The 23,693-nt window shown below is 18.4% G+C and overlaps 5 protein-coding genes across 5 annotated transcripts; 2 read left to right on the forward strand and 3 right to left on the reverse strand.

Annotated features, from left to right (window-relative positions):
- Positions 1–445: 445 nt before the first annotated feature.
- On the reverse strand, positions 446–1,176 carry SRAE_2000483200 (UPF0428 protein CXorf56; the record flags this gene model as incomplete). The annotated part of the gene is made up of 2 exons (XM_024643761.1): positions 446–869; positions 908–1,176. The coding sequence occupies 2 exons, from the start codon at positions 1,174–1,176 to the stop codon at positions 446–448; spliced, it is 693 nt and encodes a 230-aa protein (XP_024509397.1).
- Positions 1,177–3,429: 2,253 nt separating this feature from the next.
- Positions 3,430–5,183, forward strand: SRAE_2000483300 (A disintegrin and metalloproteinase with thrombospondin motifs 9; the record flags this gene model as incomplete). Its single annotated transcript, XM_024643763.1, has 4 exons — positions 3,430–3,502; positions 3,570–4,816; positions 4,913–4,961; positions 4,999–5,183. 4 exons carry the CDS (start codon positions 3,430–3,432, stop codon positions 5,181–5,183), a joined length of 1,554 nt encoding a protein of 517 aa, XP_024509398.1.
- Positions 5,184–7,422: 2,239 nt separating this feature from the next.
- Positions 7,423–15,342, forward strand: SRAE_2000483400 (Protein sprint; the record flags this gene model as incomplete). Its single annotated transcript, XM_024643764.1, has 6 exons — positions 7,423–7,755; positions 8,084–8,305; positions 8,357–8,633; positions 10,497–11,495; positions 11,585–12,069; positions 13,189–15,342. 6 exons carry the CDS (start codon positions 7,423–7,425, stop codon positions 15,340–15,342), a joined length of 4,470 nt encoding a protein of 1,489 aa, XP_024509399.1.
- Positions 15,343–15,503: 161 nt separating this feature from the next.
- SRAE_2000483500 (Acyl-CoA N-acyltransferase domain-containing protein) lies at positions 15,504–16,659 on the reverse strand (the record flags this gene model as incomplete). The annotated part of the gene is made up of 3 exons (XM_024643765.1): positions 15,504–15,638; positions 15,687–15,952; positions 16,185–16,659. The coding sequence occupies 3 exons, from the start codon at positions 16,657–16,659 to the stop codon at positions 15,504–15,506; spliced, it is 876 nt and encodes a 291-aa protein (XP_024509400.1).
- A 2,235-nt stretch (positions 16,660–18,894) lies between these two features.
- SRAE_2000483600 (Insulin-like domain-containing protein) lies at positions 18,895–19,224 on the reverse strand (the record flags this gene model as incomplete). Its single annotated transcript, XM_024643766.1, has 1 exon — positions 18,895–19,224. One exon carries the CDS (start codon positions 19,222–19,224, stop codon positions 18,895–18,897), a length of 330 nt encoding a protein of 109 aa, XP_024509401.1.
- Positions 19,225–23,693: the final 4,469 nt, after the last annotated feature.

The following is a 23,693-nucleotide window of genomic DNA, read 5'->3' on the forward strand; positions in this document are numbered from 1 at the left end:
TTAAAAATACAATAATGATTTTATAATAAATTTTAAAACTAACATATTAAATAAATTAAAAAAAAGTAAATGAATTTAAAATTTTATTGAAAAATCTACCACCAATTTTGTTAATTTTATTTATTTATATGATAACTTTGATTATTTATGTAAGAATTTTTTTTTTATTTGAATAAAATGAAAAAAATTTTTAATAACTTTTCGAGTACTTAATTTATTTATTGCTTATTAATTAAGTATGTCAGTGACACTAAAAGAAATCACTAAAACATATTTAAAATTTCAAATTAATGTTATGCAAATGTTTCAAAGAATTAAAATTAAAAGAAATAAATTAAAAAAACTTTTTTTTTTTTAAAAAATCCTTTTATTCAATTTTTATCATATTTACAATATGCAATATAAAATAATTAAAGTGTTACAAAGTAAGTACAAGCATAAAAACTTATATACAAAGTGTACCACGTTTTTTTTTAGCTAAATTATTTTCACCTAACTTTTTATATTGATTCATTTTTTCTGCATACCATACATTCTTTCTTTCAAGCTCTTGTTTTATTAATTTAGCATTAAGGTTGTAGTTATCTGTTGTGTTAATTGAATCAGGTTCATCACTGGCAGAACATTTCTCAATCATAGTTGATACTACAACTTTTCCTTTTCCACCTCCTTTAATGTTCCTTTTGTTTAATATTGTTTTTTCATTTTCTGCATCTTTTTCTGATTTATTTAAACGTACTGAATTATGAATTATATAATATGTTGTTGGCATAGGTTGTTGTGTTGGAGAAGATAAACTTTGATAGAATATTGGAAATAAACATTTTGAGCAATTTTTTACGCTTATTAATTCATATTTATCCTGCCCTCTATAACTAAATTATATTTTTTTTTTAAAATAACTAACCTTTTTAAATATACAATTTTACCTTCAATAAAAAAAGGCTTAATTTTATGAATATTTACATCAAAAACTCGACTAAGATCATCTTTTCTTAAAGGAAGTCTTTCCAATTGAAGTTCACTTACAACAGCTAAAGCTCCACAGTTACAAAGATATGTAAAAATATCATCCTCAAGAATCTCCTGATTTTGTTCTTCACGAATTTTTGCTTCCTCTGCATTGTAAGGGACTTTATCTTCTTCCAAATCTTCAATGTGATCTGTGACATCCATTTTATAATAATATTAAATAAAACGAATGGTAAAAAATAGTATAAAAGTTATTAAAAAATTTAGAAAATAAGTTTACTTTTCAATTTAGACGCAGTAATTAAATAGTTTCTACAAAGATATTGGAGTAAAGTATCCTTTAAGATTTCTATATTTTTTATTTCAACACTTCCGATAGGTCATTTAAAAAAAACATAAATAGCATTTTTTAAAAAAAATAAATGCAATTGGTAAAAAATAATTATAGCTAAAATAAAAAAGCTTAAAATTTTTTTTTAATTAAGTTATTCTATATTAAATTATCATTTTTAAGTGCAAAAAATTCATTAAAATTATAAAAAAAAATGAAAACAGATAATCGTATATAAATAAAAAAAAAAGAAAATTATTAAATTATTATGTGTTACATTTTACGCTATCACAAACTATAAAACAAAAAATAAAAAAAGTTTGATTTATATTTTTGAAGAATATTTATGACATAAATTTTTATTTTATAGAAATATTTTAACAATTTTAAATCACTGTAAAAAATATTTTATATATAAATATATTTATGAATTTATTTTTGAAAAAAATAATTTGAATACAAAAATAATCAAATTAGATTACAAAAACATGGATATGACAGATTAACAATTGATAAAAATACAAATGTTATTATTTGAACAAGAATCTCCTACACAGGGGTTTGCAATACGATTGTTAATTGGTTCATTTGCTGGAATATTTATAACACATACATTACATGTTACTGGACATTGTTGTAGCATTATAACTGAAAGTTTACTGTTGGTACAATAATTTGAGAATTGATTACATAATGGACTCATATTAGAACATTGTTGTGTAGGTTTAAGAAATAAACATAACATAAATATGATAACGTAATTCAATTTCATGATGATTAACATATGTGGTTGGTGGCCAATTTAAATTAAAAATTAAAAATTTATTATTTTTATACTTATTGTAAGAGAAAGAACATGATATTGTCAACTATCAATTTCAAAGAATAATTTCTGTTTGTTAAGATTTTTTTTTTCTGTTGATAAAAGTTATATAAAACATTAAATATTTAAAAATAAATAAAAAATTTTATTAAATATAGTTTAAAAAAATATATAATGTATTTACCACAAGAAATAAGTATAATAAATTTTTAATTAAAAAAATATTTTTACAATTGAATAAATATAAAATTTTCTGCATAAAATTGTAGTTAAATATTAAAATTTATTCATCTTTCAAATAGGTTATCATTTTTTTGTTAGTATTTAATTTACTTTTTAAAGTTTTCTTTTGTTTTTTTTTGATAAATTATATTGATCTTAAAAAGATGAATTAAATTTTTTTTTATTATTTGTCAATCTTTTTGTTATTAATCAATAAAATCAAAGTTAATATTTTGCAAAGTTATTATTTAAATATTTTTTAACTTTTAAAGATAAATAAAATAATGTTTAAAATTCTTACTTGAATCTTCAAGATAATTTATATAGTATATTAATATACTTAAAAATATTTTAAAAAATTTTTTGATTTATATATTTTGATAACTCAAATAAAAAAATGAAAATATTAAAAAGAATATAAGATTACCAAAATTTTAATTTAGAAAAGAAAAATACATGTTATGAAATTTAATGAAGTTTTTTAATTTTTTTTTACAAAAAGTCATTTGTTCAATAAATTACAAATAAATATTATATATGTTTTTGATAATATTTATGAAATAAAAACAAAAAATAAATTGCTAATTTTTGATAAAAATCAAAGCAAAGGTACACATGTTTGTTATATTAAATTTTATATTATTATCATAAAGATAGTCTGAGGTTAATGAATAATACTATCAATGATTTATTTTGAAATAAATCTTTTAATTGTATAAATCAATCATAATGTTGATATGTGATTTTATATATATTAAATTATTCTTTTGTTAAAATATTAAATAATATTGCCAAAAAGATAGAAAAGAAGAAAATTTATTACATTTATTTGATCATTTTTCATTTTTAGATCTCATTTACTTTCACTCTCTTTAAACTATTTAAATTATGATTTCTTTTAGAAGTAAGCAAAATCTTTGACTCACTTTTACTTTTAACGTTTATTTCTTTATAACATTTAATATAAAACCACTTTAATGAAAGGATAACCTTTGATTCATAAAATTACGAATATTTTAAACTTATTCTTTGTTTGGATTTATAATAGTAATAAATAATCGTATACATATTTTTATTTAAAATGAAATTTTATTTATTTTGTATTTATATTCTTTTTTTTCCAACAATTAATGGTGATGAATTAGTTTACAATGGTAAGTTATTGTTAATTATTATTATTTTTGTATTTTGTTTTTAAACATTATTAAAATTGAACTTTAGAAAATACAACAACTCATACTTATATATATATTGATAAAAAATTACAATTAGGGGATTATATTTTTAATAAAAAAATTCCTATTCAACAGATGTCATCTGGTTCACAAAAACTAGAAGAACAATATATTATGGATCTCCTTATAGTAACAGATTATAAAATGTTTGAGGCATTCCTTGAATTAGTTGATTATGACAAAAAAAATGCAGAAAAAATGTTAAGTGATTATGTTAAAGGAATTTTTTCACAATTAAGATCTATTTATTGGAGATTTGTTTTTTTAAATGATATTAGAATTCATATGAATTTAGTTAGTGAAATTATTGTAACAAATATAACTGATTGTCCAATTTTTAATGGTTTAAAACGATTAAAAGAAGAGGAAGAAGGTAGTGGTGAGGAAGATAATATTATTGATGGTAGTGGAGATATTTTTATTGAAAGTAGTGGATCTGAAGAAGGATCAGGATCAAATTTTGAATTTGAAGAAGTTAATAAAAAAAACAATAAACCTAGAATTTTAGATGAAAATGAGGTTTATGGAATTGATGCTGTGGAAATGTTTAATGTTTGGATAACTTCAAAACTAGATACGTTACCTCAACATGATCATGCTCTCCTCCTAACAAGATATGATTTAATTTCTCATACAGGTGATTCATTAACTCAAGGTATGGCAAATATTGGTTGTATGTGTAAAAAAGGAAGATCAACATCTATAATTGAAGATAGTGGAAGTACTTCAACATTAATAGCTGCTCATGAGATAGCTCATGCATTAGGAGCAGAACATGATGGTGTAGGTGAGCATAATAAAAGATGTGATAAAAAGTTAAATCATTTAATGTCTCCAAGTGTTTCAAGTTCAGAAGATGATACTATTTTTAATAATGTTTTTACAATAAGTGAATGTACCAGACAAGATATAGAAAAATTTTTTAATGAAACAAGTGAAAATAATTGTTTAAGAAAATTAAGACCAGGTAAAAAAAGAATTTTTAGTGAAATAGAAGAAAAAGAAAGAAAAGATGGAATGTTAAAGAGTGGTGAATTATTTAATAGAGACAAGCAATGTAAAATATCATTTGGAATGGAGTATGGTTATTGTAAAAATGATGCTTATTATCCAGTAACTAAAGATTCATGTAGAAGAATATGGTGTAGTAGAAAAAAAAATGATTTACTGTATCCTTGTGAAACACGTGTATTTTTTCCAGCAATGGATGGTACAGAATGTGGTGTTGGAAATGTAAGTTTAAAAATTAAGTAAATAAACTAATATTTAAAAAATAAAAAATATTTTTAAAATAACAAATAATGTTTAAAAAAAAAATTTTTTTTATAGTGGTGTATGTTAGGAAAATGTGTTCGAAATGAAAAATATTATCAAATGAGTAAGTTTTAAAAATATTTTTACTAGATAGTTTTTAGTTTGTGTTGATGAAAATAAAGGAGTATGTACTAAGTATCCAGCAACAATTTTAAGAATGTATTGTAAGGCTCCACTTTTCAAGAATATATGTTGTGGAACTTGTGACATAGTTGAAAGAAAATTCGGGAAAAAAAAGAATAAGGGTAGATTTATTTATCCAAAAAAGGATGAAAAAAATAAATAATTTTTATAATTTTTTTTTTATAATTTTACAAATCTTTATTATTTTTTTAAAAAAATTAATTTTGCAAGAATATTAAAAATAATTTTATTGTAAAATGACAATAAAATTTTTTTTATCTATATATATTTTTACGTAATAATTTCTTAACACCTATTTTGAAGAGTGTTTATATAAACATAATTTTTTTTTAAAAAAAAAGAAAGAAAGTTTAATAAAAAAAGATAAGAAATAAGAAAAATTATTATAAATTGTGTTCCTCATTAATAATTATTAATCATCAACTGCCAACAAGTTAAACTTTAATCTAGAAACAATAAAAAGAAGAGGTATAACAATGATTGTCACAGGTTGATACCTTTTTACCTACCATCACATTGAATTCATAAACATAAGTTTAATATCATTTTGCTGAGTCATTTAAAAACATTTTATCCTCGGACAACATTTAAATATATTTATGTATACTATGATAAAGATATATATATATATATCAATAAATAATAAATGCCGATTAACAGAATTGCGGTATATATGCCAATGCTGGAAATAACTTAACATTACCAGTAAATTGTAACTATACTAGTACACACGTACCAAATGATCAATCTTAGGCACATAAAAACATTATTTTTCCCTTACTTCATCATCTCTATCAATCTGTCTTTTTTTCTTTCCAAGATGTTGGCTTATTTTTTAGTGATAAACAATTTTTTAATTAAATAATTTTTAATTAATATCTTTTGAAAGAAGTGTCATATAAATTTAGTACTTAAATTTTAAAATAAAAGTCTTTTCTTTTTATAAAACTTTAAAAATGTATATTTCTTCTTAAGGAATTATTTTATTAACATATTTTTTTTTTAAAATAATCTTTTCTAAATATAATAAAAGTAGTTATAATTTTAAATATTAAAAAAAAATCTACATATTTCATAATATTCTTCTAACAATTACTTATTTATACTTTTAATTTTTATATACTTTACAAATTTTTAAACATTCCAAAACATATGTTAATTATATATAATTTATAGTCTATCTTTATTAATTCATTTTTTTAAATAACTATGTAATAAGATAGTTAGTTTAAAAATAAATAATATCAAATAAAAATGCTATTTAGTTACTCCTTCACTAAATGTTATTTTTTAACAGTTTTAACAATCAAAAAATAAATATAAATATTTAATACGTTATGACTTTTAAAAGAAAAATCATCTTATTGTCACTAGTACTTTTATTTTTCCATAAATTACTTTTTGTTTTTAAAATACATAGATAAAAAATTTATATTTTATTTGTCAATTCACTAAAACTACTTTTTATTTAAATATTAATTTGAATGAATGTAATTATTTTTAAATAATTTTTTATATTTAATAAAAAAAAAAAAAAAGAAGAAGAATCTATTAATACTACATGTCATAATTATAAACCATTTTTCTAATTAAAAATCCTATAATTTTTAAAAATAAAACAAATAAAATTATACATCTGTTATTATTATAGAGAAATAATATAATATATTTAAAGTATGTTTAAAAGAGTTTAAAAAGATATTTCTTCAATGAGAATAATATATGCATAAAATATTGTTCTTTACCTCAATTAAAAAGTTTCTTTTTCTTTTAACAATTTGTTATAAAATATAAACATCATGACATTTATTTAATAACTATTACTTTCTTTTATACAATATTCATACAAAAAAATTTTTATTTTTTTTTTTTATTAATAAAATATTATAAAATATTATCATTATTTTATTTTTATATATTTATTAGATTAATAATCTTTGATCGGTTTTCTATTAACTTTTTCATTTCTTAACTTCCTCCTATCAAAAGTAGGTATAAATTAATTTTATTTAATTTTCCTTTTTATTTTTAATATAAATATACATATAATAATTAAAAGAATAAGCTGAAACATTTTGATAAATATTTAATTACATTTCAAATAATATATTAATATAATCATTATCTTGAATCATTTAGTTGTAACTATCATCATTAGGATATTTTATTCATTTGATTAAAAATAATTTATTATATTACTTTATCACTACTTTAATGTTTTTTTTTTAAAATCTTTAAATTTATTTTTAAAATGATATGATTTTATTTATACTTTGATCAACTGTTTAAATATTTTTTAAAGTTAATTTTATATTAAAATTTTATTATTCATTTTTGTTAATTATATTTTAAGTATTTTATAATATTATTCTTTATTATTAATGACATCTAAAGAAATTCATATAGAAAATAATCAACAAAAATCTTCAACACCTTCTATGGATGGATCAGGGGTTGATGATGAAGAGGTTGAAATAGAAGTAGAAGAATTGACACCATCAGCAGCGGTAGAATTTACTAAACAAGACACTAAACATTCATCAAATGTTTCTATAGTACCAGGAATTGGTGGAGTATCACGTTCAGGTCAATCAAATATAATAAATAATAATAGTATTAATAATCAACTAAAAAGAGATAATAATATTAAAAGTGAAGATGATGTCAAGAACCAGATTGAAGAATTACTGAAAAATACTATTTATAATTCTAAAGTAAGTTCATTTGAAAAAAAAAACTTTTTATAGTAATTTTACTTCATTATAATATATTTTTATTAAAAATTTTTTCTTTTTTTTCCTAATATTAATTATATATATATATATATTTTTTTTGCACTTACAAATATTTTTATTACATTTTAAAGTGTATATTTATAACATAGTTCACCTCTAAATAATGTTATGAGAATAAAAATAATGGCATAATTATATGATGATGTAACAAAAGTTTTAGTAATCATTCAATTAATGATAATAAAAATGATCATCATTCATTTCATGAGAAAGTTTTAAACATTTAAACATTATAATTTATTTTTAGAATCCACGGGCACCTTCTAAAGGTGAAATTAATTTATCAATGAATTGTAATAATGGAAGTTTTATAAAAATATCTAATGATTCAAAAATTATTGATAAAACAAATTTAACAAGTAATAAAGTATCATTATTAGAAAAAATTATAATTACACATCCAGTATGGTATTTAAGAAATATTGGTCGAATAGAAGCATGCCATTTATTAAACAACATGATTCCAGGTGTATGTAATAATATTATATTTAATCTTTCTATTAATATATATATTTTTTAGAGTTTTATTGTAAGATCTTCAACTAAAGTACATTCAATGGCTTTAACAATAAGATTACCACCAGAATTTAAAAATGATAATGATCATTATTTAATAGAAACTATTAATGGTTCAGTAAGATTGGAGGGTTCATTAAGATCATTTAAATCATTACCATTATTGATAGAATATTATTGTAAACATGGTGAAGAGATACATATAAAACTAGAAATGCCTCCAGCTATTCTTCATTGTCAGGCAATTGAAGAGTTAAAAAGAATTGCAAAGATTGGTGCAAGTAAGTTTAAGTTTATTATAATAATTTAAGAAGATTATTTAAAATTTTGAACAATTTTGAGGTATTTTAATATTTTATTCTTTCTAATTTTCTATTTAACTAATATAATAATTTTAAGAAGAAATTTGTTAATAGATGATCAATATACTTTAACATATTTTATATATTAATAATACATTCTTTTATGATTTTTTTTTTCAATTACAATAAAAATGAGGAAATATATAAATTTATTTTAAATATTTTATATTTCTTTGAACTATATATACAATGTATGATTACTTTTTTTTTTATTATTATTATATCTTTATACATTATCTATCTCACCTCTTTTATTTATTTATATATATATATTTTTAACAAAATACCTTTTTTGTCCTACTTCTAACAATTCTTTTATTATACCTCTTAACATAAAAATAATAAAATCATCATCCTTCAATTTTAATTGTATCAAATTAAATATGATATATATTAAAATCAAAAATATTTTAATTTTCTTATATGTCATTCTGAAGTATATATAAAATACAAAATTGTACTTTAAATATTTTTTAATGTATAATTTATTTTAATTTTATTTTAAAAAAAGATATTTAATTAATATTATTATATAATTCTTTTAAAAGAATACATATAAATAATGATGTACTTAATTAATTATATAAATCTTATTGAAAATTTAATATAAATCTAGATATAAAATATTTTTTAAGATAAAAAATTTATTAAATTATATATAAAATTAAGGCAATTTGTATCATAAAATATATTATAAAATTTTTTTCTTTAAAATTATATTTATATGATATAACCTTTCAAATATTGTATTTAAAATTTTTTAATAATAATAAATAAACATATATAATAATTATTTAATGATAGTAAAGAAAAATATTTTTTTACAAATAATAGAAATAACGTAATACTTATATTTTAAAATTTTAAAAATATTTACATTTAAAAAATAGTGTTAAATTATGTATAATTTCACTTTTAGTGACATTTTACATACTTTTTTTTTTTTTGTTATCATTATAATTTTATATTATATTAAAAAGATAATTAGTAGATTTTTGATATAAATGTAAATAATTTTAACCAAAATTTTTAGAATATTAATAGATATATCTTATTTATAAATCATATTACTTGTCCTTGACTTATTATATTTATTAACTAATTTTCCATTTACCTTTTTATTTAATAAGGTTATAACAAACAATATTTTACCTATCATAAACATTAATTGTTCCATGTTTGTTTTATTAATGATAAAAGAAGATTTTCAGTTAGATGTAACGATATGTTAAGAAGATAATAAAATCTTTATAAAAATAGTTTGTCTATCTTTTAATATTCCAATTTATTAATAATATTTATATTCATTTACAGGTTAAAGTCTATTCTTTAACTTGTATATGTTATATTTTTAAATATGTCATAAAAAGTATTATTTTTAAATATTAGTATATTAAAACTTGATGTTTAATTAACTTATATTTTTAATATTATTCTACTATATTATGAGAATATATTTAGTTAAAAACTTTTAAAATAAATTATTTATTCAAAAGGTTGTCCAAATAATAATAATCCAAAAAAATTTTTTTTTGTTTAATATATAAAAGATATATTTTTTAGATATTTAACTTAAATAAATAGTTATTTTAAAAAAAAAAATTATACTTCACTTTTATTATTAAATATTTTTTTGTTTTATTTCTCATGAAACAATTTATTTAATACAAATATATTATCTATAATATTTAGAAAAATAATTAATATGTCTTTTTATTTTTTTACATAATAATTAAATCAAATTAAATATTTAGACAGATAATAATCTATAAATTATTTTAGATTTTTGGAATACAGAATTAGCTCATATCTTACCATCAATTACTTCAAGAGATGAAAGGGAAATGACTCCTGTACCACAGACATTTAGTTTACTTTCAAATAATAGTAATTTTTCAAGGACTTCCGATTACTTTTCACATAATAGTGATACATTTACTAATGTTCCTTCTTATCAATCAAATACATTAAATTCATCATTTTATTCTATCAAAAATGCTTTTAAACCTAGTACTTCTTCTTCCTCTACATTATCTAAGAATGGTAATAATTGTAGACCATCAACTAGATCTTCAACAAGATCATATAAAGAACAAGAAAAAAGAACACCATCATTCTTAAAGTCATTATTTTTTGGTTCTGGTAATTCTATTAAAAAACAACATCAACAACAACAACAACAAAATCAATTTACTTTTAATCGTTCACACTCAACAAATGTACCTATTAAAAAAATTGAATCTCAATCAGCTTTTAGTTCATTAGCACAATGTTACTATTTTACACCATTAAATTTAGAAATGATAAATAATAATAATTGTAATGAATTAAAAGAAAAAACTACAAAAAAAGGAATTATTCAGGAGAGTGTTCCTTTTAAAAGAATTCCATGTATAGGAAATAAAAATGTTAATCCACATCAGGTATCTCAACAATTGTCATCAGGTTTAATGTCAATTAATACTTCATCACCAAAATCATTAAATAAAAAAGATATTGAGAAAGGTATACAAAAGTCTATCAATAATGATATATCATCTAATAAAGTATTAATAACAAATCAAGGTTCACATAGTAATAGTACAAATAAAACTAAAAATAATCTTAATAATAATTTTTCACTACTAACTTCAAAACCTCAAAATAATACAAGTGTTAGAAATGTCAATAAAGTAACCAGATGCTTTCCTTCACCATTATCATTAACTAACAATAATAATTATACGAAAAAATTTTCTACTAATTCTAATGACTTAGAAGATCTCAATCTATTGACTATCGGTTAGTTAAACTATTTTAATATTTTATTTTTTAAAAAAAAAATTTAAATTATTCATATTCATATATATTTATAAATATTTTATTTTTAGTTGGTGAAGATTCAATTAGAGCAAGGCAAATAGCATTTAGAAGGGAAATAAGTGATGTAACAGCTTCAATAACAGCTAAAAGATTAGCAAATCATTTTGAGAAACCTGATATAGATGGAAGAGAAAATAATTGTAATAATAAATCTAATCCTGATCTCTTAAAAGATATGCCTTTATCAATTGTTGGAGAAGAAAATGTATTTCCAACTAGAAATAGTAATGATATTTTAAGTGGTAAATCCATTATAATGAGAAAAACAAGTAATGAAAAAAGAAATGATAAAAATAATATATTAAATAATGATATGTCATGTAAAAAAAATAGTAAAAGTCAATCACCTAATAGTATTAAAGAAATTCATAGATTATCTGTACCTAATTTATTTGATCAAAAGAATAATGAATTATTAGAACAACACAAGGCCGTAACTACCTCGGCTAAAGCTCTTCTTGCTAAATTAGGTAGAAGAGATGGAGAATTACAGGTAAGTATTTTAAGATTTAACTATTTATTGTATATATATATATATATATGTATGTATTGGTAGTAATACATTCTGCATATGTTATATTTTTCTATAATATAATGGCACATAATTTTATTTAACATGAGAGAACCTAAGATTTATTTAATCTTTATTAACTATCTTGTCAAGAACTATACTTTTAAATCATCTTTTACTCTCATCATAATACATTGACGGCACATTTATTTAATATATGTTTCTTTTATTTATTATTTATGTCCTTTATTTATCATTTCTATTTCAATTACCAAAACTTAAAAGTTATACTGTTTATTTATAAATAATATTATATTTATATACCATCAAAAGATTTACCAATATAACACTTTATATATAATAACATAAGGTGTTAGGTTATATTTTCTATAAAAAGAAAAATTTTTTTAATTAATATATAAATTACATGGTCATTTTATTTAATAACTATCAATAAAATATATTTTTATTATTTTTTATTAAAAATAATAAAAAAAAATCTTTATTACTAATTATAAATTAAAAATTGCCTTCAAAATAATATATTTTATTTAAACATTTTATTATAGAATATTAAAATTTTAATATATAATACTAAATACAATGATTATGATAAATTATATTATTTTTCTATTATTTTACTGGTATAATAACTGTTCCACATTTTTATTTATAAATTTTATATTTTAATTTATATTTACAATCACTAATCATTTAAAATATATAAGTTTAGTTTTATGGGTTATATTATAGTTTATAATATTAATAATCAAATAAATAAATAAAAATCTTGTAAAATTTTTAGGAAAAATCAATTTATTTTATTAATTTATTATAAGATAATTAATATTAATTTTCTTTTATTTTAAAAAGTTTTTAAAATATATATAAAAATTTTTATATCTTATTATATATAATGTTTTCTATCTCATTAATGTTATAATATAATTTATGAAACTTGATTATTAATTAGAAATACCATATAACAAGAGATATATAATAAATGATATAAAATGTCCATATGTTAAAAATATCTAATTTCTTTTATATTATCTTATTATATCTTTATACTTATTATGTATTAATCTTTACTATTTTTAGACAATCAACGAAGGCTTAATAACTCCAGTAGTAAGGCGTAAACAATTTAACAATTCAACTTCCTCTTTTAATTCATCATCTACTGATAATACAACATCAGATTATCACAAAGTTTTCATTGATCCTAAATATAATATTATTAATACACCAAATAATACATCATCATCATATAACAATTTTAATAATAATATTATTAGTAAATCACCTAAAACAAATTCAAAGTGGTCTGCTGTTAATGCTGAGATGAAGTCAAGACAACGTGCCACCAAAATTATATCATTTTCTAGTAATATAATAACTAATAATAATGGTCAAATATTTCAAGAACCTTCAACTTCTGAATATACTCCAATATCAGATTTTAATAAAAATCAAAATTTAAGAAATTCTACTATATCAGGAATCTCTGATATTTGTGGTAATTCAAGTCATAATAATCAAAATGATGATGATTCTATTTCTGTTGCTGGTACTGTATTTAATGAACCATGGGATTCTAATATTTGGGAAAATCTTCTTGATTTAGCTAAGACAGTTGATGAAAATTCTACTTTTAATACACCAATGATTGAAAGACAAGGTGGAACATTTGATTCAGCAATTAGTAGTAATAATACTTTAACTACAACATCTCAAAGTAGTGCTAGTAGTCTTTTTAGTGAAGGTAATATTTCACCGAAAATGAAAATTACAAATAATGGTGTTATATTAAAGATGGATGATAAAATTTTTGATGATAAAACAAAAATTATTAAAAATGATATTACATCAAATAAAAATTATTATAATATAGGAAAAGAAGAGACAAGTATATGTTGTGATATGAGTGAAAGTCAAACATTAAATAGAAAAAGTTTGACACGTGAAAGAATGAAATTAGTTAAACGTGGTAGTTGTATGTTAAATTCTGAAACTACATCATTACCATCACCAATAGCAAATGATTTAGATGAGAGTAAATTAAGAATTCAACAATATATAGAAACATTATCTCATGATTCAGGAACAATTTTTGGTGCAACATTACAAAGATTTATTGAATGTACTTTTGAAGCTCATGAAACTTGCCCAAATACAGTTATTAGAAATGTACGACAATTTTTAACGGGAATAAAAAATTATTTAGTAAAAAACGGTGAAAGAAATTTACATAAAACAATAGAACAAGAAAGTTCTAAACTTCCTGAAAACTCTTTTCTTGATATTGATGCTATATTAGAAACTTCTTTATATAAATTATTATTAAAACCTATTAAAAATTTATTATATCATTTATCAATAAAAAAAAATGGTGATGAACATCAAATTGTTACAAGTAATTTATTAACTATACGTGGAATGTCATTAGAAAAATTAGGTATTAGTAATGATATAAAATATAATGATAATACAAATATTTTGGATAGTTTAAAAATTTATCTTAAAAAAATGCAACAACATTATTCACCATTTAAAAAATTAGATAATTTTTTAAAAGCTATGGAAAATTGTATTGATATTGGTAAGGTAAATGATATGATATCATCAATTTCAACAACCTCTACTTCATATCTTTTTTCTACAACAACAACTGTTAAAAGTGAAGATTTAATAAGAATTATAATGTTTACACTTGCTAAAGGAAATGCTGTTACATGTGATATTGATACATGGTATATGTGGGAATTATTACCACAAAGAGTTTTAACAAGTGGTGATACAGCTTTTTATATATCAGCATTATTTTCAGCAATACAATTATTAAAAGATCCAGAATGTGTTAAAAAATTATCAAATGATATTTTATCTACAACAGATTCATCTTTTACAACATATAATGCTTCAACTAATGGACCATCAAAAATAGATTGTTTAATAAAAATTGCTGTTCCTGATGAACAAGATGGAACAATACGTTATCATACATTTCCTTCACTTCCTCAAATGCCTGTAAGAAAATTAGGTAGAATTATAGGTGGTCGATTTAATATTACATGTCCAGAAGATTATGGTTTATATATTCTTTTTGATGGTTATGAATCAAAATTAGGACCAAATGAATATCCTTATCAAGTTGTTTGCCAACTACGTTCCACAAATACACAATTTCTTTTTGCTTACAAAAGAAATGAAGCTAAAATTGCTTGGCCAAAAATGAGTCTTAGTAATAATTAAAGTATATTTTAAAATATCCCTGTGGATTATTATTAAAAATATTTAATACATGTACAAATGTTTATATTTAAAATTATTTTTTAATCCAGATTTTTTTTTTTATTATAAAAATAAAAAATAATATTTATAATTAAATATAAAAAAAATTTTTATTGTAATATTTATATATCATCAGATAAAAGTTTTTTAAACATTAAAGCACCACCAGTTCCATTGTCTAAAAGATGCTGAAAAACAAGTTCTCCATTTACTTTAAAATCTGAAAAATTAACTGTTCTTAATGCAGAAAATTTTTTCTAAAAAATAAAAGTTAAATATAATAATAATAATTAAAAATAACAAACATTTTCCATTAATTTTCTTGATCCTTTGGCTGTCGTACAACTTATAATACCTTGACATTCTTTTTTAATAGCAAATGTTATTGTTAGATCAACAAGTTTTTTTGCAATACCTAATCTGGCATAAGATGGATTAACACATATAATATCAATCTTTAATAATTTTTTTATATCATTTGGTAAAATTTTTTCATAGTTATTTTCAATTAAAGATACAAATAAATCTATTTTTTTAGCTTTTTCACAACGATAAGGATTTTTGAGATATTCTATAAATATAAGATATATATAAATTTTTACAAAATAATATATTTTTATTTTCTTTTTTTAAAAAAAAAAAGAAAGTCATGTTAATTTTAATAATAATATAATTTAACATAATTTAATAAAAAAAAAATTTTTTTTTAAGAATACTACAGTTTAATTCGATTTATTTTGTCTGTTGTAAATAATAATTTAATATTATTTTATTAAATTTATAAAATTAAATATTTTTCTTACCTTCTGAAAAATCAACTTTTTTTTGGTAATCATCATTAAAAGTTATAGATTTATTATTGATTGTATCTACTAAATGAATAGAATTTAAACAAATTCCAACTAACTCTTTTTCTTCATTAAAAACAACAACAGAAACATTATCCATAAGATATTCAGAAGCAATATCTGTAAAAAAATCTTCTAAATCCTCCTCTTCACAATTTAAACTTTGTGTTATAGGTTCATGTATTCTAAAAACATCCATCAAAAAATCATAAATTTTTTTATTATCAAATTCTTCAGCTTTATAAAAATATAAAGTTTTTGTATCTGGATGATTTATAGATATTGTATCAAGTAAAATATCTTTTTTAATATGATCTCTTTCATTTGTTGTAGTTGATGCAACTAAATCAAGAGAAACATTAAAAGATTTTGCCTTAGTAGATATATAATCAATAGAATCTTTAACAATATATTCAGAAAATGATTTCATTTCTTTCCAAGTTATATTTTTAACATTTTTTATTTTATCCATTTTATATAATATCTAAACTTATTATTATAATAAAATTATTGAAATAATAAAAAAAAAATTAATTTTTAGTTAGAAAAATAAAATTATTCAAAAATTTATCAAAATAAAATATATAAAAAATTACTTTCCAATTTAAAATATTAGTGGGTATAAAGTTGTAAATAATGAAAATGTAGTAGAAAATAAAAGGATACAATATTTCATATAGAGTAATATCGTTATTATTTTGTTTATCTTAAAATATATTTATTATGAATGTTTTTTGGTATTTGGCAATAGCTTTTTTAATAAATATGTATGTTTTTAAAATACAGAAATAAAAAAAAATTAAAAAGAAATATGTTTAAAATAATAAAAAAAAAGTATATATATACAATTGAAAAAATTAATCAAATATTTATATATAAATTATAGTATACCTAGCAATAGTACAAGAAAAATAAAATTTTAAATAGAAACATTTTAAAAGCAATTGAAATTGTTATTTTTTCAATAAAATTAAAATACATAAAAATTTTAAAAAATAATAAATATATTTATCAAAAATTTCAATATGAAACAATTTTGTTTAAAATACAAATATTTTATTAAACAAGTATATAATTTTTTTTTGAAAGTTTAAATATATTTCTATGGTATTTTTGTTAATTTATACGTCTAATAATATATTTTTATTAAAATAGAGACTTATAAGTGGATAAGAAAAATATAAATATATATAGCAAAATAATGTTTATTGTTATATTTTGTTTATACTTCAAGTATTATAATAATTTTTCAAACTTTAACTAACTATATTATTGGTTATCCATTTATAAAAACCGTTATTTAAAAAAAAAATTTTTTTTTTCACTTTTAAAGTAATTATTTATTTATAAAAAACGTGTGAATTTTTGAAATATATATAGTAATTATTTTTACAAATAAACTATTTATAAAAGTAAGGTATTTTTTTTAAAAATATTATTAATTTAAAATGTAAAAAAAAATTGTTATTATAGAAATAGAAATTTAAATGAAAGTAGGTAAAAAATTATATTTCATATTATATAATATAATATGAAATATTTTACTAATAAATTAAATTAATATATAATAGTCGTATAAATTAATATTTAAAATAGAAAAATTAATTTATAAAAGTATTTGGTCAAAATTAAATTGAATATATTTTAAATATTTTAAATACTTTAAATAATTAATTAAATTAAATTAAATTTTAATGAATATTTATTAAATTTAAATTAAAATAGTTAAAAAATATTACTGTAAAATCATTTGCAAAATTTTGTTCTTTAAAAGATTACAAATTATATTTAAAAAAATAATTTTGTACTTATTAAAATTTACATTTTATAACAAAATAAGAAATAATATTTAAAATTGGATGTATTAAAACTTTACTTACCAAATTTCTTTGTATAAGAAAATTATTAAAACTTCTATAAAATAATTTCTGTAAATGACAAATATTTTAGTATTACTAAAGAAATATTATAATAATTTTTTTTAAAGTATAAACTTCTTATTTGGTAACTTTTAAGATAAGTAATATGTTTAATAATCGGTATAATTATGGTATATGTATAATATTAATTTTACTGAAAATTATTTCTGTTAATATAAAATTAATTTTTTTTTGTTTACAAAAAATAAATAAATAAATAAAATACAATTACTTTAAAAAATTGTTTATTTTTTAATTAATTAGAAGCAAAGGATTGGATATATATTGATTATAAATGTATTATTACTCTATAATATTAAAAAGTAGTAAAAAAAACACAATTTATTTATTAATATAAAATTATTCTATATTCTACTGGATTTTGATTTTTTTAAGCATCTTTTTTTTTGTAGATTTTTTTCTTTTAGTACTATTTTTTTTAATATATTTTATAATTGTTTATTTTATTGTATTTGATTTATATTGCAATTAAAATTTGTCTGAAGCAATATTTTTCAAATCCAATAAATTTTTTTTTTGTTGATAAAATAAAAAATAGCATTTGTTGTTTAATTCTATGAGATAAATTGAACATTAAAATTAGTATATAATTTTTTTTGTAAGGAGATACTGCTTGTAATAATGGTAATTGTGATTAAAAATTTCTTTTTCAGTAAACAATAATTTTGATTATAATAAAACAATTTGTTAAACATCAAATTTTTAACCATAAAAAAATTTAATATCTATTGTTGTTTATCATTATTTTTAAACTGTTTGAGATTTGATTCTATTGCTTCGTAACCCATTAATTCACCATCATTTTTCCTTATATCATAATTAGTTGAAGAAACACCACAACAAAAATCTTGTATTTCTTTTTCATTACATCCTTTGGTACAACAATTTAATGCTATTCCAATATGATGATTCGGAATTTCATAAGAAACATATTGAAATTCTTTATTTTCATAAAAGTCTGATGTATTAATTTCTGGACAAATATAAGTAGAACAATAATTGAATATTTTATCTTTCATTCTTTTTCCACATATTGGTCTTTGAGAATTTATCATACATGTTACAACTAATAGTTGAATAAAAATAATAATTGTTAACAAGCGTGAAAACATTTTTTTTTTCCTTTTATTTAATATCTCTCTACTATAAATATATAAATTGTTTTTAAAGTAAAGATATAACTAAAACTATAAAAAAAAGATTAATAAATGATAAAGTTACGTAAATTAAGAAGAGTACAACATTCTATTATTTTAAATATAAAAATATTTAATATATTTTACATAAGTGTTTATAAATTTCATTAGTAAAGCTACTATTTAATATAATGAAAATAGAATTAATATTTTATTAGCATTTATCTTCAAACTCCACCTTTTTTAGTTAATTTTTGATTTTTCTCAATTTTATATAAAAAATTTTTAATTTATATGGTTAAAAATTTTTTAAAATTAATGTTCTAAGATTATTTAAAAATGAATACTTTCATAAAATATAAATTATAAATGTATTTTAATTATTAAGAAATTAGATAAAGATTGTGTAAAATAAAAAGTTTTTGAAAAAAAAAGAAAGTTAATTATATGAGAAGATTAAATATTTTTCATAAAGAAACAAAATTTAAAGTAAAATAAATATTATAAATGAAAGATTAATATAATAATAATTTTAATTATTAAAAATATAGTTATTTATGAAAAATTAATTTTAAAGAAACAAAGTATATATATATATATTAAATTTTAAAGTTTCTTTTTAAAAATAATTTTTATAAGGAAAATGTAGTATAGATAAACTAAAAGAGCAAAAATTAATAATGTAAAAGAAATAATATTTTGATAATAGGAAAATTAAACTTTAATTTTGATAAACTTATGTTTATCTGGTTAATATTTAAAAGTTGCGATATTTAATATAGTTAATAATTTTGATATTGTATTTGAAATGTCAAATATATTTAAGAAGTAAGTCAATCATATTTATAAAATTATAAAACGGAAACAATTTTGATTTCTTTTAAATCTATATAAAATAAAAAGTATTTTTTTTTTTTTGTTGTTATTACTTCTTAGATAGATTAAAGGCTACTCTCCATTTATAAATAATAGTAAATGCTATGTTGATGAAATAATAATACAATTGATAATGTTTTTGAAATAATAATATATCTTATGTCAAATTAATGTAGCTTTAAAGTATCACAAATAATAATAAAGCAATAGAATAAGTTTTGAAACATAAATGATTATAAAAATATAAATTGATGATAAAAACTAATCTTTATATTTACAAGATAGAGAAAATCTAAGGGAAAATTTTAATTTTGTAAAGTTGCAACTTTAAAAATAAAAACTAATAAAATATATATCTTTACCTGACAAAATATGTTTTTTTTTATACTTTTCTAACAAAATGAGGAAGAAAAGTATAATTTTGCCTATTATAAACTTTTATTTTTTATAATTTATATCATCTATAAAGTATAAAATGACCTTTTAAAAATATAGTTCAATATTTTTTATTTCTGTTAAAGTACATATTAATCAAGGAAACAATTTATATACAAAATTTTATATAAACTTATTAAATAAAAAAAAATATTTTTAATTTATTTAATACTTTTAGTATATAAAAATAAATTAATTACTTTATCAAAAATTATAACTATAACAGTAATAATAATAATCGTTTCCTTAAATTTATACATTTTATGTATAATATACAAGTAATCTCTACATAATAAAAACAACATTAAGTAGTAAAAATTTGATAATAGACTTTTATACGATGACATTATAACATTATAAAAAAAAAGATATTGAATTAAAAGTAAAGATGATAAAACTTACATAACAATTAAATTATATCATCTATCTATTTATTGGTAATAATACTTCTACTGTTATTGGTTCACTAAAATATATTACATTGTAAAAAACATTTAAAATTTTTTTTAAAAATGAAACAATATAAAAATTTTAATTTTTATTAACATAACAACAATAGAATTATTTTTAATTTTAAAAAATCATTCAATTAAAAGTACGTTTTTAAATTAGTATTAAAATTTTGTACTTATCTTAATCTATTTTTTTAAAATAAATATTAATATTTTAGTAATATTTTTAATTATTTTATTATTACAGTATATTCCTTTTTATAGTTAACATTTTTTATAAATTTCCTTTGATAAATTAATTAATATCATAATCATATATTATAAATTATTAAAATGTTTTTATCACACTATTTATTTTTTATTTTTTTATTTCAAAAATGATTTAAAAAGTTTATTAAAATCTTTTATTAAAACGATATGTATTATGTAAAATAAAAATGTTGAATTCTGTTAATTTGGCAATGATAAATTAGCATTAAAAAATATTTCACAAGATGATTGAATCAATAATGAGGTCAACATTATTATTTTCCATTAATAAAAATGTAGTATTTTTGAGGAAATATTTAAGATTAGAATATAAGAAGAAAATTTTATGTTAAATATTAATACAATTAGTATACTTACACTATCAATATATCTAATTTTAATGTATGCTGTACTTTGTTGTCTAATTAAAATACATTCTTTAAATTAAAAATTATTAAAAAATTTTTTGTTAACTTTTTATTAAAAAAATTATACTTTTTTGTTTCTTTAAAATAATTCTTTCATTTAACTTCTTATTTTGAAATCTAAACTTCAAAAGGTCACAAAAATGTTATATTCTAAAGCATTAGTAGAAATTAATTCATGTTATTATTTCGCTGCCCCCACATAAAATAATTATAATTTATTTCGAAATATTTATTTTTAAATTCAAAGATCTCAAGACATGTATTTTTTGTATAATCTTTTTGAAAATGATTTTGCCAAAAAAAGTTTTACTTGAGTTTTAAATTTAAATCTTAATATATCTTTTTTATGAAAAAAAATAATATAGCATTTTATCAGATACTGTATAATATTCAGTTATTTTTATTTAATTCTTTTAACGTTAACTTCCGATATTTGTCAATAGAAAATTATACTATTTTTGATACTATTGGTAAATTTTGGAAGCTTGTTTTTTTTACAAATGACTTTATATCAACAAGCATTTTTTCACTAACTTTTTTTTGCAAATGATTAAAATTAAAAATTTAATTATTTTAAAAATAAAACTGATTTTCACAAAATAATTTGTGTCATTCCAAGAACGGAAAACAAGTATTTTATTCTTTTAAAATAATTAATCATTTTTTTTAGTAATTTCAAATGTTTTTTATTCATTAAACATCAAAGAAAATAGTGCTGGTCATAAATTTTCTTGACTATATCATTGTAAAACTTTTTTAAAAATAATATAAAATAAAAATATTTTATACTTCTATTTATCAACAAAAAAAAATACCTTTCATTATGGCATTCACTCTTTTGTAGGCAAATGTATAAATTTAGTTAATTAAAGTAAAACGAAATTGTTTAAAAAAATTGTAAATTTGTTACAAAACCAATCAGCATGAATAATTAAAAGTTTCAAATTTAAAATGTGATAATAATAAAAAAATGGATACTTTTTCACTTTGGTAGAAACCTTTTTTTCATTTTACCTTCTCTTATTATTTTCACATTTATCTCCAGTTGATAATAAGCTGTCACATTCTGCAGTAATTTCAAAAAAATACCCTTCTTCTTGTTATTCTGCTTTCACATAAATTTTGTGAAATATCTTTGCAACATTTTTTATGAATTGTCTCAGTACTTCTTATTCACTCATTTCATACTTTACAAATTAATGGAAAGAGCACAAAAAAGCATTAAGAAGTCAAAGTCATCTGATTCACTTCAAAAAAGACTTAAAAGATAAATTTTCAAAAAAAAAAAATAAATTTAATTAATAAAAAAGTTTTTTTTCTTATCAAATTCTTCAAATAAATTTTTTTATCAAATACTTTATCCAATATCTTGTTAATATTTGTTATAAATTATTATTAATTTTAATTTTTGTAAAAATAATTTTTTTTTAGTACTTTATCTTTAAATCTCTTTTTTTAAATGATTTTAAAATTTTAAACAATATTTTTATCTTTTTTTATTGCAAAATTTGAAAAAAGATTAATTAAAAATGTTTTTAGTAAGTAGCTTTAGAATTTGTTCTCCTAATATTTTTTTAATACATTTTAATAACATTACTTGAGTAAAATATTTATTATTTCAATTGTATCATTGTCTATATAAGAATATTACAAAATAATAAGAATATTTAATTACCTTAAAAATTACAATTTTATTTTTCGTTTTTAAAAGTAATATAATATAGAAAGTTCTTAAAAAATATACTTTAGAAATAATAAATTTTCTATAACTTAATAAATGATAAAGATTTAGCTAGATTCTAGTTCTTGAATGATTTTATTCTATGATGGCTTCCTTTATCATAGTAAAAAAAATCCCACGATAAAAAAAGATTAAACATTTTTAAAATTCATATCACTAAACTTTTGACATAAAAATAAGTTTAAACTTTATAATTAAATTAAAAAA

This window comes from Strongyloides ratti, assembly GCF_001040885.1.
Source record: "Strongyloides ratti genome assembly S_ratti_ED321, chromosome : 2".
Lineage (NCBI taxonomy): Eukaryota > Metazoa > Nematoda > Chromadorea > Rhabditida > Strongyloididae > Strongyloides > Strongyloides ratti.